The sequence below is a fragment of the Apodemus sylvaticus genome, chromosome 8 (genome assembly GCF_947179515.1).
Source record: "Apodemus sylvaticus chromosome 8, mApoSyl1.1, whole genome shotgun sequence".
NCBI lineage: Eukaryota > Metazoa > Chordata > Mammalia > Rodentia > Muridae > Apodemus > Apodemus sylvaticus.
In genome coordinates this window covers 80,581,997-80,600,042 of record NC_067479.1, presented here as the reverse complement: position 1 = coordinate 80,600,042, position 18,046 = coordinate 80,581,997, and the positions used below count along the sequence as shown (strand labels likewise).

At 44.6% G+C, this 18,046-nt stretch overlaps 1 protein-coding gene across 1 annotated transcript in view; it reads right to left on the bottom strand.

The window, feature by feature from the left end:
* Nucleotides 1-889: 889 nt before the first annotated feature.
* The window catches only part of Dlgap5 (DLG associated protein 5), a 29,870-nt gene continuing 12,713 nt past the window's right edge, over nucleotides 890-18,046 (bottom strand). Inside the window, exons 9-17 of the mRNA XM_052191673.1 lie at nucleotides 17,633-17,706; nucleotides 17,045-17,171; nucleotides 12,393-12,478; nucleotides 11,049-11,209; nucleotides 10,075-10,167; nucleotides 7,435-7,654; nucleotides 5,709-5,889; nucleotides 2,800-2,860; nucleotides 890-1,245 (exon numbers count right to left, since the gene is read on the bottom strand). Of these exons, the coding sequence (XP_052047633.1) occupies nucleotides 1,141-1,245; nucleotides 2,800-2,860; nucleotides 5,709-5,889; nucleotides 7,435-7,654; nucleotides 10,075-10,167; nucleotides 11,049-11,209; nucleotides 12,393-12,478; nucleotides 17,045-17,171; nucleotides 17,633-17,706 (1,108 nt within the window). The 3' untranslated portion in view covers nucleotides 890-1,140. The remainder of the gene's footprint in view (nucleotides 1,246-2,799; nucleotides 2,861-5,708; nucleotides 5,890-7,434; nucleotides 7,655-10,074; nucleotides 10,168-11,048; nucleotides 11,210-12,392; nucleotides 12,479-17,044; nucleotides 17,172-17,632; nucleotides 17,707-18,046) is intronic.

Genomic DNA, 18,046 nt, shown 5'->3' with positions numbered 1-18,046 from the left:
GCGTGTATGTATGTATGTATGTACGTACGTATGAACGTACATAAATATGTGCACTGGCTAGTTTTGTGTGTCAACTTGACAGAGGCTGAAGTTATCACAGAGAAATGTGCTTCAGTTGGGGGAAGTGCCTCCATGAGATCCAGCTGTGGGGCATTTTTCTCAATTAGTGATCAAGGAAGAAGGACCCATTGTGGGTGATGCCAGCCCTGGACTGGTGTTCTTGGGCTCTGTAAGAAATCAGGCTGAGCAAGGCAGGGGAAGCAAGCCAATAAGAAACATCTCTCCATGGCCTCGGCATCAGCTCCTGCTTTCTGACCTGCTTGAGTTCTAGTCCTTCCTAGACTTCCTTTAGTGATGAACAGCAATGTGGAAGTGTAAGCTCAATAAACCCTTTCCTTCCCAACTTGCTTCTTGGTCATGATGTTTGTGCAGGAATAGAAACCCTAAGACAGTATGTATGTGTAGGGAAGTGCTGGAATAAACCACACTATGAATGCGGAGTCAGAGGACAAGTGCCTTCATCTCTGAGCCGTCTCCCTCCTGTATCAGCAGTGTTTTACAGTCATGAAGTTAAGGGTTTATACAATAAGGGCTGGAGTAATGACTCAGCCAAGTGCACACACGGCTCTCCCAGAGGACTGGCTTGCCAGTGTCCATGTGAAGCAGCTCACGGCGCCCTGCAATTTCAGATTTCTTGTAAAGATTCTTCTCTCTCTCAACCTTGTCAATGGTAGCTGGCTCTGTTAAAGGGAAAATTATCAGAGGCAGCAAGGATTGAACAGTAACTATAATAAATGGGCTTTATGATTCAGAAAACCTTAAAAAGGAAAACAGGAGAACAGCTATTTGATGTCAACAGATAAAGGTGCTCAAATGAAAATTTATAAAATGAGGGTGCAGATGCAAAACCTTATTTCACCTTTAATATTTTAAATAACCTACAGGGTTTTTACAGTATCATAATTAAAATCTGTCTCCACGAACAGGGCACATTATAATACTGTGTAATGCAATATAAACAGATCAAACAGAAGTGAATACCAGTGGATAGTTTCAAATAAGAATGTATCAGAGAATTAACAATGTGAAGAAGAGAATGTTTGCAGTTATTTTTAAATTAAACCCCTCCTGGTGTTCTCTTCAGGGTCTCAGTGGTGAGAAGACAATGAGGTCACCTCCAAAGGAGAACTGTCTGCCACGATCTTGCTGGCTGGTCTCCTCCCGAGTGCAGGGGCTGGTGCCTGGCTAAAGAACACAGCAGAGCAGTCATGAAATCCATCATGAAGACTTGCCCCGAATAAGCTTTCTACACCCTTAGTGAACTGAATGGCAAAGAATAAGTTTCCCTATGTAACAATGAAATTATTAACAGTGTAAGAACTAATGTAAAGGTTTTTTAATTTTATTTTTTCTGTGTGCCACCACAGCAGGTGGATCTTGAGCTGCCAGCCTGGTCTACAGAGTGAGTTATAGGACACCCAAAATTGCTTCTTGGCCTTTGGCTAAGATCAAGTATAGTATAGGACACCCAAAGCTACACATAGAAATCCTCCTCACCTCCTGAACATCCCCTCCCCCCCAAGGAAAGACCCCTCAGCAGAGCCAGCTGTAGGAAAGAATTTCAGGGCGAAGACAACCAAGGAGGACGGCAATGGGGACAGACACCCTAGCTTTTCAGAGCAGCAGAAGCATCAGCTTATGTATTTTCTTTTTAAATATTCTTCATTATAAAAACTTGCGTCGCTTAGAAACATTTACCACAATCCAAGCCATGCATTAGCTATTTAAGTTTTCATCCAATGTGTCCTATCAAATTTGAATAGCAAGATACACATTCAGAGTTTAAGACTAATTAGATTGTATGATTATTAAAGTCTTTTCTCAATTAAACCTTTTTAAAAATAAGTATTTTATGTATATGGTGTTTTGCCCATGGAGGCCAGGAGGGAGTTGAACACTGTGGGCCAAGTGGGTGCTGGGAACTAAACCCAGGTGCTCCAAGGCAGCCCTCCAGCCCTCTCCCATTTTTAGAACAGATCCTATATACAATTGAACACATGTACAGATAATGGGAAGGCATACGCTCTAAAGCTTGCATTCAAGTTGAAAAAGTGAGAAATGTTCGTTTTATAAAACAAATCTAGCACTGGGACACCTGTAGTCTCAGCACTAGAGAGCAGAGAGTTTGAGGCCAGTCTGGTCTCTTATTTTGGACCTTATTTTGAAACCGAAGAGGATGGTTGAGAGGTTTCAGTAGTTGAAGGGCTGATGACTTTAGCTCCAAACTGCAACAGAATGTCATCCTCGTCCGTATACCCTTCGGGGTTGTTTGAAACCACGCTCGCTTTGTATGCTTCAGGCCACATCAAGAGGACTACAGAACCAGACAATTAGAGATGCCGCGATCTTTGGCCTCTTTAAAGTTCATTAAGAATTAAAGAATTTTATATATGTGTGTGCTTTGCCTGCATGTATATCTATGCACTGTGTGTGGAGTCTCCTGGACCTGGAATTACAGAAGGTTGTGAGCTACCATGTGGGTGCTGGGAAGAGAGCCAGTGCTCTTAACCACTGAGCCCATCTCTTTCCATGGCCTCTCTTTTTGAACCAAACTTGATGATAACAATAGCTATACTCGTCTGTGTATTATACCTGATTTCTTTTACTGTGTAGGCCTTGAACTGGAACCATTTTACCCCAGAGGCCCACACTGCATGTTACTGTCTCCATTAAGTGCCTGACATAAACAGATGCCACCCTTGGCTACCTACCACCACCTTGCAATAGGACTTGACTTACATGCTCTAAGTCACTTGAGTCTTGTTTTCCAGGACACGGGGGGTCTTCTACTTGGCTGTGCCTGAAACAAGCAGTGCTATTAAACACCAATAATGAAACAGATCACAATCCTTTGACCTGAGCTTTGAGTCCGTCCTTCACGGAGACTGTCAGTTTGCATAATGGGGTTGAACAAAGAGCCGAACCCAGGAGCCCGCTGATCTGTACGGGCTAGACAGTTATTGTATGATGGCCACACAGATGATGTCCTCTTCCCTGGAAGCCCACAGGCCCCCATCCCGAGCCAATCACTCATGCTAATGCGGTTCCACCTGCAATGAAGAATGGCGGCCAAGTGCAGAGCCACATAGCCAGGACAGGTCGGGGGAGGCGGGGTTCTGAAGCAGAGCAGCTCAGTCGCTGTGTGGGCTCTGTGCTGTTCTGTGGGACAGATCCTGCTATTAACCCGGTTGGCTTCGCAGTGTTCCAAGTGCTGGAACTACAGATGTGCTATCACGCCTACAAGGTGACTATGTTCACTTGATGATGTAACGCAATGTATTTTAATTATAAACCTAAGTAGAGACCAGATCTGAGTATGTGTGTGCCCACAAACACACAGAGACAGAACAAACATAAATAACAATGTAACTGAAAAGAACAAAGAACAGGGCTGGTGGAGTACTTGTCTAGCATGACTGAGGCTCTGCTCAATCCCAGGACCGCCAAAAACCAGAGCCATGGCGACTGTCATAACCAAACCCACTCTTTTGTATGCTAATAAAAAACAAATTAAGAAATCAAAAATCTCTTCAGGGGCCAACAAGATGGTTCCTAGACAAAGGAGCCTGCCACCAAGCCTGAGGATTCGCGTTCACCCCTGGAACTCACTCACATGTTGGGGGGAGAGAACTGCTCAAAGCTGCCCTCTGGCTTCCACATGTCTCAGCAAACATGCGTGATTCTATACATTCAAAGTAATTAAACAGAATGTAATTTTACTTCTTAAGTTTGTTTAAAAAATATTCTCTTCCAGAGAGATGAGTTTTTCCTTTTCTAGAGGATGAGAGTTTCGTTCCCATGTTGGACAACTTATAATTGCTTGTAACTCAGGCTCCAGGAAATCTGAAATTCTCCTCTGCCCCTGCATGGACCTGCGCACATGTGCAAGCAAAATGAATCTTAAAGAACAACTTATTGTAAAGTTGGGGTTTTGCTTGGTTTTTTTTGTTGCTGTTGTTTTGTTTTCTTTTGTTTATTTAAGGCAGGGTTTCTCTGTGTAGCCCTGGCTGTTCTGGAACTCACTCTACAGACCAGGCCGGCCTCAAACTCAGAGATTCACCTGCCTCCCAGGTGCTAGGATTAAAGGTATGCACCACCACTGCCTGATTCAAAGTTGTTTTAAGATGCCTTCTTGATGGGCTGGAGAGATGGCTCAGTGGTTAAGAGCACTGACTGCTCTTCTGAAAGTCCTGAGTTCAAATCCCAGCAACCATATGGTGGCTCACAACCATCCGTAATGAGATCTGACGCCCTCTTCTGAAGACAGCTACAGTATATTTAGATATAATAATAAATGTATCTTTGGGCCAGAGAGCAAAGGTCCTGAATTCAATTCCCAGCAACCACATGAAGGCTCACAACCATCTGTACAGCTACAGTGTACTCATACACATAAAAATAAATAAATAAATAAATCTTAAAAAAAAAAAAAGATGCCTTCTTATAACAAGTGACCTACTGAACTATTTTGCTGGCCCCAGTAACAATGTGACTCAACTGCTATTACAGATCTTTCTAATATAGATAATAAACTATAAATTATACAAAGTTTAATAATAAATTATACAAAGTATGATAATAAATTGGTATCTTAAAAAACAGATTTTTGAAATACCAAAAGCATTTTGAGGTCCTAAAGAATGAAAATGCTTTTGGCATATATCAAAAGTTTAAGAGGACATTATATGGGGACCCAGAAAAGGGGAAATCATTTGAAATGTAAATAAAAAATATATCAATAAAAAAAAAAGAGGACATTATAAAATAGTTCAGAACGCTTCCTTTAACTCCCAGAGCCTGCCCTCACCCCATACCTTATTTAGAGGTATGTTTATGCAAAGCAGTGTTCAACGTTTTCCAAACTTCAGACTAGTGACCAGCCTAGCATGTCCTCCAGACAGCAGATGACAGTTTACTCCTTGTTTAAGGTTCCTTTTCCCTCTTGTGAGCTAGCTGCACCCTTCTCTATGGGCCACTGTGAGGATAGCTTAGGTTATGCTGATGCAGTTGTGTAGAGAATGGTTCAGATACCACTGAAGGTTCCCCCCAGTACCTGACATGGCTACTGTAAGGGTCGACTAGTTAATTACCGAAAGTGATGTCCAGGTTGTCTGCACCTGCTGGGCACTTTCTCTCTATTCAGACTGTACAGAAGTCTGTGCCTCTTCACCACCCCAACCACAGCTGAGCTAACTTGTCCCAAATGTTCACAATTGACATGTCATGTGGTTGGTTTTAAGCTGAGATCTGCTAAGTACCAGAGGACACCACACTGCTTCTCTCCCGTGTACTGCACAGGACACTTCTGCCAATCGCAACAGGACCACTCACCAACTTCCGTCTTGGTGCTTTCTTTAAGACAGGCCGTGTTGCTAAGGCTGGTTCCAAACTGCTGGTGAAATAATCCTTCCATCTCAGTCTTCTGAGTGGCTATGACTACCAACACCATAGTTGGCTCCAATCTGAAATCTGAAGTCTGTTTCCTCAGAAAAGAGCAAGACTTGGCCACATGTTATAGGGTTGTATGTGAAGTTTAATTAGAAACATGTGGCTGACACACTTTACCAGCTTACCATATGAAAAAGAGATCATGTCAATACCATTAAGCTCATAGCATACATTTATACATTTATACATTAAAGAGATACCTGCTTTCGAGGCGATCTGAAAACGTCTGATCAATCTGCTCTCTCTCTCTGCTCTGAGGGTCGGGCTTCTTCAGTGGCGTCTTCTGTCTCAGAAGGTCCCCTGCAGCTCTACCCTCAGACACAACTTTGCTGGCAGACACAGGTGTTCCACATCTTTGAGAATGACGCTCAGAAGACAGTACTAGAAAAAGAAAACACAGCCTCCTTAGCAAAGGTCTTCTCGTCCCTTTTTTTGTTCAGAAAGGCCAACTCTGCCTACGTTTGCTGTCAAGTACCAGGTCTGTCACGTTAGCCTGTGCTTTGCCTTGATCGGCCATGCCCACGATGCTACAGAACACATCCTAGAAGGCGGCAGAGAGGACTCAGTAGTTAAGAACACTGGCTCTCTTCCGGAGGAGCCAGGTTTAGTTCCCAACACCTCATGGTGTTTCACGACAGCTGGAACTCCAGGTCCTGGGGATCTGATGCTCTTTTCTGACTTCCACAGGCATCAGGCACACACAGGGTGCAGATAAACGTGCAGGTACAGCACGTTATACATAAAACACTAAAACTTAAAAAAAAAAAAAAGAGGGGCAACTCTGACAATAGGCGATAACAGTAAGAATATTTTAGAAGGTAAAATGTAAATTAGCAAGTGAGCAATCCTTAGCTAACTCAGGCAAACAAATCAAACTCGTTGACTCAGAGGAGCAGTGATGCACACCTTTATCTCAGCACTTAGGAAGAGGTTAAGAGATCTCTGTGAGTTTGATGCCAGCCTGGTCTATATAGCAAGTTCTAGAACAGCAAGGGCCACACAGAGAGAAACCCTGTGTCAAAAAGAGAGAGAGAGAGAGAGAGAGAGAGAATGAAAAAGAAAAGAGAGAGAAAGAGAAAGAGAGAAACCTAGTTTCTTAAGTTCCTTTGATCACTTAGCACAGCAGATATTTCCTGGTAAAGTTGAGACACAGGCTGTGTCCTGCTGTAGATGGTTACCACACACAGCCGTCACACAGGTTAGTCATGGGAATAAGAACGTATCACAGATAAACTGTTGAGAGCCTTGGCTTCCTCCACCATGGCACCTGAATGGCTGGTCCTAGACCCACAGTCCTCACAGGAGGTGAGGGAGTGACCTCCAGTGAGTAGCACACAGAAAACCTTTGGCTACGGGCCGCGCAGTGGGGACTGGTGGCACAAGCCTGACACCACAGCCTCTGCAGAGGCTCAGGCAGCAGCAGGAGCACAGCAAGCTTCAGGCCTGTATAAGTCCAAGGACAGCCTGGGAATCTTAGTCAAGCCTTGTCTAAAAAGAGGATTTCAGAAAGGGAGGCCATAGCACAGGGACAAGTACTTGCTGGACACATGTGGGGCTGAGTTTGACCCCAAGGATCTCAGCCGCAGCAGCATAGTTCCTACCCCAGCCCCGTGCAGAGGGACACAGCTGAGGGAAGTGTGATAGCTCAGGGTCGCTTCCTCTACATCGTACCTCTAACCTCACAGACAGACTGGGCTTGCAACATCACCTGGAAAACACCAACAGGATCTTAAAAGACAAACGACTCCCAAGCCAGTAGAGCACACCTCTCACTAGTGCTGTGCATGTGGGCCTGCGCACCAAGCCTATTGCTAGCAATCAGCACACGGGCCCTTTTCATGTGAAAGTCACTCTTCACCCTTCAGTCCAGCCCTCACTGGGCCCAACCACTTCTCTTAAGTCTCAAACTTAAGAGAAACTACAAACCTGAGAACGACCTCACAGGGCTCTCGATTCTGAAAAACCCAGCATCAAACACGATTTTGTCAACTTCCCTCGGGGTCCCTGGGGCTGCCGGGTGGGACTGCGCTTCCTGCCGCAGCCTGTCTTTCATGGCGTTCTTTATGGCGGCGAGCCGACTCCTAGCTGCCGCTCGCCCTTCGTCGTCCTGCTTCGCTTTGCTTGTTCTACCAGGCACAATTTTCTTCTGCAGGGAGAAAGCAATTAAAGACTGTGTTCATTACCACCTTTCTCTTGCTCCTGTGGTACTGAGGACTGACCCTGAGCCCTGTACATAGCAGGAAACATTCTTCCACTGAAGTCTGCAGTCCTTTTAACTTTCTATTCTGAGACGGGCTCTCACTAAGATGTCCCCAATGTCCAGAATGCACACCCATTTCAGCCTCAGGACCAGCTCATATCAAGGGGCATCGCCCCACCAGCTGAGCATCACCTTGCGTGGTGTGTGGTGTGGATGGAGACAATCCCCACAGGCGCATGTGTTGGAATGGCTGGTCCCCAGTCAGAACAGTTAGGGCAGAATTAGATGCGGCCCTGCTGAAGTAGGGATGCCTTGTTGGAGGAGGTGTGTCACTGTTTCATAAAGTTCTCCCCAGCCAACCAAACAGTAGACTAAACACTGTAGGAGAGCCATCTGGTGGTCACGGGCAGAATTACAATTCTTATATGATAGAGCCACTCATAAATTATTTTGAGAGCTAAACATTCAATTAAGAAATACCCACAGTATGTCAGGAGCAGCAGTGCAAGCCTGTAATCCCAGCATCCTGGAAGCTGAGGCAGGAGGATTCTGTTGCAGCCTGCCCCCAAACTCCCAGCATAGCTGTAGCCATTCTGTTCCAGGCCCGACAGCTATTTCTTATTGTTGCTATAATATGCCTGCCAGTCAGTGATACAGAGAAATAACTCGACCCAGATTAGGGAGGTTCATGCTTCCCACCCGTCATGTTCTGAATGTTATGAAGTTTGCTAATCTGAAATGGACCCACCAAATTAAAGATCAATATGAACCCTTATGTTTAAAATAGCTTGAGTCAGAGCTGACCACCAGGCAACACTTCCAGTATCTGTGTATGAGCTCATGGTGGTTTTAGTCTTTATAAGCTAGCCCTGAGAAATGTCCAGTGCACAGCTCTGAGCTATTGCCGTGATTGGTCAGTCTTAGGGTATGTTTTCAATAAACTATTCTTGTTTAACTGAGATCAATATTCATTAGTGCGGTTTATGGGGTGACTCCTGGACCCCAACAGATTCTATGTCTGAATTCTGTTTAATGGATACTTAGTAAGACCCATCCCAAAAAATAAATATCATTATACTAGCTCCTCTTATAAATAACATTCTTTACTATTACAGAAGATTTAAAATGTGTTCAATGATCTAATCGTTCCTCTCAGATCTTTGTACTGAGATTTCATTGAGAGGAAATAATAGTTTCTTTATCTTATTGAGACATAATTCACAACAGTGTTGTTTGCATAACACAGTATAAAGTATAAACCTAAGCTTACAAACTAAGTGTACTTCTGACTCTAAAATCAGAAGAAAACTAACCATTTGATTTGAGGCATAAGTAAGATGGACTTTAAAAAGGTCTTAAGTTACGTGTACATGTGTGTTTCTGTGTGAGACTGTGCATGAGTGTGGAGGGGGGGGGAGGCGGGGGTGGGTGGCATCCAGAAGAGAGCATGAGGGACCTAGAACTGGAGTTCCAGCTCTGCGTGTGCCAAGAAAGAGCAGCACGTGCCCTCAAACTGTGGGTTCATATTAGATTAACAAAGCAAGCTTTACAAGAAAAGGAGAAAACCTCACAAGCAGTGAAGAAATCCATAACATCTCTCATCCCAGACTGTCCCTCGGGAAGCGTGCGAACAGTACAGGGCATGGCCTACCCACTGAGCATGCGAGCTGGAATAAGGAAACCTGGGATGAAAGCCTTGGGCAAAGGATTTCATCTTTTGGAGTTTTGGAATGTTCACATAACCTGTGACTATAGCTATAAAGCTTAACCCAAGACTACCTGGAGTTCAGCACAAACTGAACACTTGTTACCTACTGCTGCTGCAATCACAAGCAAATATATACACATAGGAGGGGTGTTCTGGTTTTGGACAACAGAGTCTTGCTATATTGTCCTTGCTGCCCTGATACTTGCTATATAGCCCACACTGGCCTTGAACTGGTAATCATTCTGCCCAGTCTCCCAAGAGCTGGCATTACAAGGCTGACATACTACACACACCCACACAGGTCCAACAAGCACAGGCCCATCCACCCACGGTCTAGGAGCTTAAGTCACCTAGGCCCCACAACCCCACCACTCACCTGCGACTTTCTTCTCTTTAGAAGGAAACCTCTTACATTCTGTGTTGATTACATCCTGCTCCCCCACCCCCACGGCAATCAGAATGTGATAATACATGAATTCAGTTTGTGAAATGTCAGAGTTTCCATGGTAGGAGTGAAGAGCCAATGCCTCCCTCGAGCTTGCCCTCTGACCCTCACCCGCATGTCATGGCACAAGCGGACCACCCCACCCGCCCACGTAAATAAAGATATTCTTAGAAACAAACACCAGAGAAACTTGGGGGGAATGCACAAACCTACCCTGAGGACTTTTTTGCTTGGATTATTGTTGTCTTTCCATCCCGACTCCTCAAGTTTGATCAGGTTGTTGAACTTCTGGTTCACGTCATCGACCTGGCAAGAAAAGCCCAAGTTCGTCCAATTAACGCTACGTCAAAATTGCTACTTCAGGACTCTAAAATGAATGACCATGTCAAATAAACAGAAAATGGTCATCCAGAACTGGTTAGTTATTAAACTTAAAATCCTGTATGTGGGGATGTATGTGTAGTGTGGTGGTGGTGGCGGTGGTGTGTGTGTGTATGTGTGTGTGTGTGTGCATGCCTGGCAGAGGGAGAGCCCAAGTCAGGTCCTCAGCACCCACACACACTGGAGAGGGTGAGATCCCCTCATATTTGCATGGGATCTATGAATAACCTTTGGTACAGCAAGTACCTGGATATTGTTAGTAATTCTGAATATAATTCTGAATGCAAATTCTATAGACTTAGCTCCCCAGGGTGATGGGATTAAAGGTGCATGCTGTCACACACAACTGGTCTGCTTGCTTTGTTTTCCTTCCTTCCAGATTGATTTATTTTATGTGTATGTTATATGTGTGTGCCTGAGTGTCACATGTGACCCACATGAGTATGGGTGCTGTAAGAGGGAGTCAGAGTCTCTGTGTGCCCTGGCTGTCTGGAATTGTAGACCAGGCTGGCCTCAAACTCAGAGACCCACCTGTGTTTGCCCGGATTAGGCACCATGTGTGACACCATGCCCTGCTCTGCTCCTGCCTCTCGGTCATCTAACTACAGTGCAAGGCACACAACAGGAATTCAGTAACTGCAGTAGCTCATTCCTCACATGCGCCATTATCACAGGCTCTGACAAAACGGGGCCAGAGGGCGGAGAGCTGACACGAGGCTCACTCATTACACCCTAAGTAGCTAAACTACTATCATCCCATTTTACTGATTTTAGAAGCCAATGTGGACAGCACACCTGACACATACCTGAAAACTAACCATATCCCAGAATCCATCCAGATCTGTGCAGGTGGTCTCCTTCTCACCACGCCTATATTCACAGTTGTCCACCAGTCCTTCAAACTGTCTGAATCGCTCCTTGATAAGGAGTCTTGTTTGACCAATCGCTGTACGGATAAGATCTTTAGCTAAAGAAGTTAAGAAATGAAAACAGGCCTTTATAGTGAGTCAGACAACTGAGACAACCTCAATACCCCAGAGCTCACAGAATGAAATTCATACAGCAAAACAAAAATGACTACCCCCAAAAACCAACCAAACAAACAAAAAACCCCCAAAAAACACTTAGCCATACTGAACAGGAGGTCCTTGCTTCAAGAACCAGTAACAATTAGTAAATTCCACCCTCAGTCATGCGCAGCTCACAATGACCAGGCTCCCCTCTCCTTGTAATTTCATGAGACTTCACCCTCACAGTCAAGGTATCCAAGGACCTTGTACTCATTAATTTTTTATAAAGAGCTTCTCCAAATAAATGTGACTAAGGACCTTTGCCAAAATTTGTTTTCATACTGATTTACATAGTTATAATTCAGAACACACACACATATTTTTTTCTTGTTTTGTTTTTGTTTTGTTGAGGCAGGGTTGCTCTGGGTAGCCCTAGCTGTCCTGGAACTAACTCTGTAGAGCAGTCTGGCCTTGAACTCATGATCTACCTTGCCTCTGCCTCCTGAACACTGAGATTGAAGGAATACCAGATAATAGCATTATACATAAGGTCACATTAAGAAAACAAAATATATAAAGGTTGTGTACTTCTCTAGCATAAAAATATTAGGAGGCATATGTTAAACAGCTCTTGGTATTTTGAATAATACTGAAACTACAAAGTTGGACAACACAAGAGTTTTAATTTTGAAATGAAAAGAAATAAGGGCTGTGAATATAGCTTGATGGCCAAGTATTTGCTCAGCACATACATACAAGATCCCGGGCTGAGTCCCCTACCCCTTCCCCTAACCCTACCCCTTCCTCTACCCTTACCCATTCCCCTTCCCCTACCCCAACTCCTTCCCCTTCCCCTACCCCTTCTCCTTCCATTACTACTACTACTACAAAAACCCAAAAATCAAAACACACACACTCAAAACAAAAACCAAGCACCCCTTAATGTCCAACATAACCACTCTGTGGTCAGGCGTGCTTGGCCACACCTGCAAGCCCAGCCCCCGGAGTGAAAAAGGAAGAGCAGGAGGTCAAGGTTCAAGTATAGAGCGCGCTCTAGGCCAGCCTGCGCTGAGAACCTCTCACAACAGAAACAACACAGCAGCGGCGACAGAAGAGACACAAAAGGATCCGCGTCCTTACCATCATCAGGAATGCAGAGCTCCAGCTTCCTCTCCCACTCCATGCAATGTGAGGTGAGCTTGTCAGTTTCTGATTGGAGGATTCTTCTACAATTATGAGATACATGCTAGTGACCCAAGTGTTGCCCACCGTCACTCAGTCTTACCTTCTGACATAATACCTAAGACTAGAACGCTTGAAAACAAAGGTACGCCAGGTGGTGGCGGTGCACAATGCAGATGCTGCTGAATCTCTGAGTTCGAGGCCAGCCTGGCCTACAATGTGGTCAGCCAGGGCTATAGAGAAACTGTCTCAAAACCAAACCAAATCAAGCAAAGATATATATTTTTTTTAAATTCAGGAATAAAAAATTAAATAGTGACAATTGTAATTTTGGAGACTTTATGTGTAAGGATTTAATGAACTATTCTAAAACTCATGAACGACCAATTTCCTGTCATCATACACCTTGTGAAGGCCCAGTCCTCTCTACCTAAAACTTGCATCGGGCGATGGCACCAAGACCCACTTCCAAGCTCCCGTTCCTGATTTGCTTTGTTGTCCGTTCAGAGCTGACTAGAGTCCAACACTCTGGTGTATACTTCACACTCACACATAGTTCTTTATGGAACTAAGGACAGGTCGAGTGCCAGAGGCACGCTCGAGGAGCCCTGTGAGGGCTAGGGTCAAAGTTTGCCATCAGGTGCGCCCCTGCAGTCCTAGCAGCTGAGACAAGGGAAGAGGAGCTCTGTAGTGAGAGGCCAGCATGGGTCACACAGCGCATGCAGCTGGCCACAGCCACAAAGCAAGACCCTTGGTCAACAAAGAGAACAGGAACAAACGACCCACTTGATCCAGTGAGGGGAGGCCTTTCCTACAAAGGCTGACGATTAGAAGGTGTGACTAGAGTCAGTTCTGCTCACAGATAACATATGATGTCTAGAGACCTTTTTGTTGTTTCTCTGTGTAGCCCTGGCTGTCCCGGAACTCACTCTGAGACCAGGCTGGCCTTGAACTCAGAGATCGGCTTGCTTCTGTCTCCCAAGTGCTGGGATTAAAGGTGAGCGTCACGCCCCCAGCCCCAGAGGCTTTTTTTTTTTTAAACTTTTTTTCTTTTTTAGATTTATTTATTTGTTTTAAGTAAGTGAGTACACTGTCACTGTCTTCAGACACACCAGAATCTCATTACAGATGGTTGTGAGTCATAATGTGGTTGCTGGGAATTGAACTCAGGACCTCTGGAAGAGCAGTCAGTGCTCTTAACCACTGAGCCATCTCTCCAACCGTAGACTTTTTTTTTTTTTTTTTTTTTTTAAAGGATATGGACTCACTATAGAGCCTGAATTCAAAGATCCTCCTCCCTTCTGCTAGGACTAAAGGTGTATGTCACTGAACCTGGCATTTTTGACATTTCTGGTTGTCACCAAAATGATAGATATGCTACAAACACCCAATGTACAAAAAAACCTCAAACAAGAAGTGTATTGAAAATGTGAATACTGCTAAGGCTGAGAGACCTAGGCCTGGGAGGAGTTAAATCTGTGTTTCGACAGACACCTCTGAGTGCAGAGAAACCAACACTTTATGCACAATCTAGCAATCCCACATCTAGGTACACAAAGAACTGAAAGCAAAGTCCCAAAGGCACATTTGCACACTCACGTTCGCAGAAATTCTAATCAATAAAAGATGGAACTGAGCCAAATGTCATTATAGCTGGGTGTGGTGGCACCAGATTCAGAGACAGAGGATCAGTCTACATTGGAGACTACTACAGAGAGCTCTGGGCCAGTCAGGTTCAAAACTTGTACAGTGAATTTTAAGCCAGTCAGGAGAACATAGCACGATACCCCCACAAAAAGAACAAAAGCAAAGCGAACAACAGAATCATACATGACAGGTATATGGAAAGGCAGACGGAGTCACAGGGGGCAGAGCTCAAGAATTATTTACATTCATGTGTATGAATGCTTTGCCCCGGAGGACAGAAGAGGGCACTGGACTCCCTGGAAGCGACAGCCGGTTGTGGGCTGCCATGTGGGCGCTGGGAACCAAACTGCTCTCTTCAGCCCAGCTGCTGGCCCAGTACTAGTCAACCATGAACACTGAGCACGGGGCTTATGCCTGTCATCTCGGCACTTCTCAGGCACAAACAGGAGGGATGTGCCTGAGCTGAGAGACCAGTCTGATCTACAGCACAAAGCACATGCCAGTTAGGACTACACACTGAGACCACAACTGAAAAAAAAAAAAAAGAAGGAGGTGGAAGAGAGAGAGAGAGAGAGAGAGAGAGAGAGAGAGAGAGATTGATTGATTCTAACATTACAGATCAATCTTAAGGACACTAACTATGCTAAGTAAAAGAAACCAGTCACAAAAATAAAAAAACACTTGCTTGGGGTGGTAGATAAATGTCTAAAACCCCACCAGTCAGACAGCTGATGCAGGGACACCTCCTGGTTCCCCAAGTCTGGGCTACTTGAGACTGTCTTAAAAACAAATGAAAAGGCTAGACAGTGGTGGCGCACACCTTTAAGCCCAGCATTCAAGAGGTAGAGGCAAGTGGAAACTCTATTAAGTTCAAGGCAAGCCTTGTCTACAGAGTAAGTTCCAGGACAGCCAGGACCATGAAAAAAAGACCCTGTCTCAAACAACTCTCGAAATCTCCCCCCAAAGAAATTAATTAAATATAAGCAAACAGTGTATGGGTCTATTTAATTGCATGACACATTTAGTAGAAAAAAATGATGGAGACAGGGACTAGAATGGTGTTTGCTAGGGGTTCTTAGGAGAAATGGGAATCTGTCTAGTAGATAGAGAATATAGGAGATGAAAGTTATGGAGATGGGTGGAGGTGGTGGCCACACGACACTGAGTGTATTAATACTTGTGCACTGCACTTACAGTAACACATGATGCACCCCTTACCTTAGTAAGAAAAACAGGAAAAAGACCAACAAACTCAAGGGAGATGAACAGAAACAAGATACGGGAGGGTCCACTTCCAGGTGCTCGCTCCGTGTACCGCAGGCAGGCGGCCTGAAAGCCGAGCCCCTTGAGTGCTGGATTATAGGTGTGAGCCTCTACTCCTGCCTCGGGTTTCATTTCTTAAACGAGAAATTGGGCCTACAGCACTTCCACAGCATAAGCAAGGCTCTGGGTCTGACCCCCAATAGTGGAAACATGATAGGAAGAAGGTTTAGTTCTTTCAATGGACAGACATAAAGCAGGGACTGAAGTGATGAGACGGAGCTGCAGCTGAGCCCTGACATCACAGCTGGATAAGCTGTTACCCCAGGCACTCAGCGGCACCGCAGACCAGCGTATACCTCTAGATGCCCTTACATTTAATTGAAAACCTTCACTGTAGAAGTGATTCAAGTAGTTACTAAGACAGAATACTAAGAAAAGAATAATTAAAAGAGTAGAAGATGACTCCTCAGTTAGGAGCACTCCAGCACACACTCGGAGCTCACAGCAGTTTGCTAACTCTATTTCCAGGGGATCTAAAATCCTCTGGTGGCCTCTGCAGTACCAGGCACATGCAGTGCACTAGCATATGTGTAAGCATGACACCCATACGCGTTACAAGCCAACCAACCAACAACAAAAGTACCACAGTAAGATGGCATGTTCTCTAGCTGACTGACAAAGTTCTAAATACTGCAAGTATTATCCTGGGAAAATAACCACCTTCAGACACTGCTTGAGGGAATCTGATTGGAAAGCAATATTTGTTTTGTATTCTTAAAGACAGATCTGGTCTCACCCTGGCAGCTGATAGTTTCCAGAGAGGGAAAGAGTCAGTTTTCTTTAAAGATATGGCTCCTGGCAGGTCAAGCGCGCTCCAAGAAGGACAGCCTCCACTCACCAAGAGACATCCATGGGTTATTAAAAAAAAAAGACTTGCTGGAGGTTTGGAGATAGGTGCAGACCAGGGCAGCATTAGAGGGTGCCGGGGTGAATTTGGTGAAAGTACATTGTATGGAATTCTCAAAGGATTTAAAAATAAAAAGAAAGAAAATGAAAAGAAAGGCAAGCTCTCATTTCCCTGGTTGGTCTTGACTGTGTTCTGTAGCCAAGGATGACCTTAAATTCCTGACCCTTCGGCCTCTACCTCCCGAGTGCTGAGATTACAGGCCTGGCCAGTTTATTCGGGGCTTCGTGGATGCCAGGAGGGACACCGCCAGCTTTTCTCTTTCCAGCTTTGGCATCAAGTGTGAACAGCTAAACCAAACCCACCAACTCAGTCCTCCCAAGGAAGCCAAGCCTGCAGGACAGGCTGGGTTATGGACCCACGCACGAGAAAGTTCTTCAGGTGTTAAACTAAAACCATCAGCAACACTTAACACTGAATGAGAACAAAACATTAGATTGTACAAGACTTAGATGTATTTGTCATGAGATGCAGTATTTATCCCATAAAATATTCACACAAAAAATAATTAACCCCTGCGAGGAAGGGTCAGACTACAGGGCTGGGAAGGGCACTTCCCTTACACCTATGCCGCCCTTGGACTATTAATTACATCCCACCTGCAAAGCGGTAAAACCACCCAAAGCCAGTTCCTTCCCATTTACCATACTCAACATCTATACACAAAACAAACACTTTAATCTGGGACTAAATGTCTGGACATGAATGCAAACTCTTACAGTAACAACATACAAACCTGAAGTACGGCACGTCATGTGGGGGCTGGGACGTTGGACCTTCACTCACTGTAAATGCCGTGTCTCCTGTCACTGAAAGGTGACCTGAATTTGAAGTAGAAGCATCCTTCTGATTTAAGCCATGTTCTATGACACGAACAAAAACGTTCATTAAAGAACAATTCCTAAAGTGACATTCCTCACAGATTTCTTAAATCCTACAGTTTTATCATGTTGAACTTTAAAACTTTGTTTCTGCCTCAGTCACTTCATTCACATCTCCTGTTTGGGTTGTTAATATTTCTGTGTTCATGCGTATGGAGGTCAGAGGTCGTCTACAATCCTGAGCCCTCAAGCACACTCTACTTTATTTCTGAGCGGTCTCTTCCCAGGGCCTGGACAGTCACCTGCAGTGTCCTCTCCTCCCAGGGCTAGCCTCCAGCTCCGGCCCCGCCCAGCTCTGTCCTCAGGCTCCAGAGCTTAGAGGCTGAGCTGCCTCCCCGCTCCTCCATGTTCCCCAAGCTCTGGACACAGCACATGAACTACTCGACACAAAATTCTCCAAAATCATAAGCCAGAGAAGGGACAGCGTGGTTAAAGTAACGAACCTTTACTACCACATGGTAGTGAGTCCAATTCTGGCTGTCCCAAGATTTCATTTGCTTTGTCTTGAGTTGTAGTGCTAAAAATAACAGCAAATAAATAAATAAATAAATAAAAACTTCACAAAAAAATGAAGTTCACATATATTTAAAGGATTTGAAAGTATTGCTTTAAAAATAAAAGGATACAACAGAAATGTTTGCTTTTTGAGAGTAAGCATCATTATATAACACAGAGAGTTGCTTTTATTTAATAAGCTTCTATCCAGGCATGGTGATACATGCCCTTAACCCCAGCATGGGATTAGGGTGTTGGCTACAGATGTCCAATATCATGGATGCTGGGATAAAAAGGCACCTTTTAGGGTTGTGGGTTGTTTTTGCCATTGATATCCTGCTATGAAACTGAGACTGGCCTCA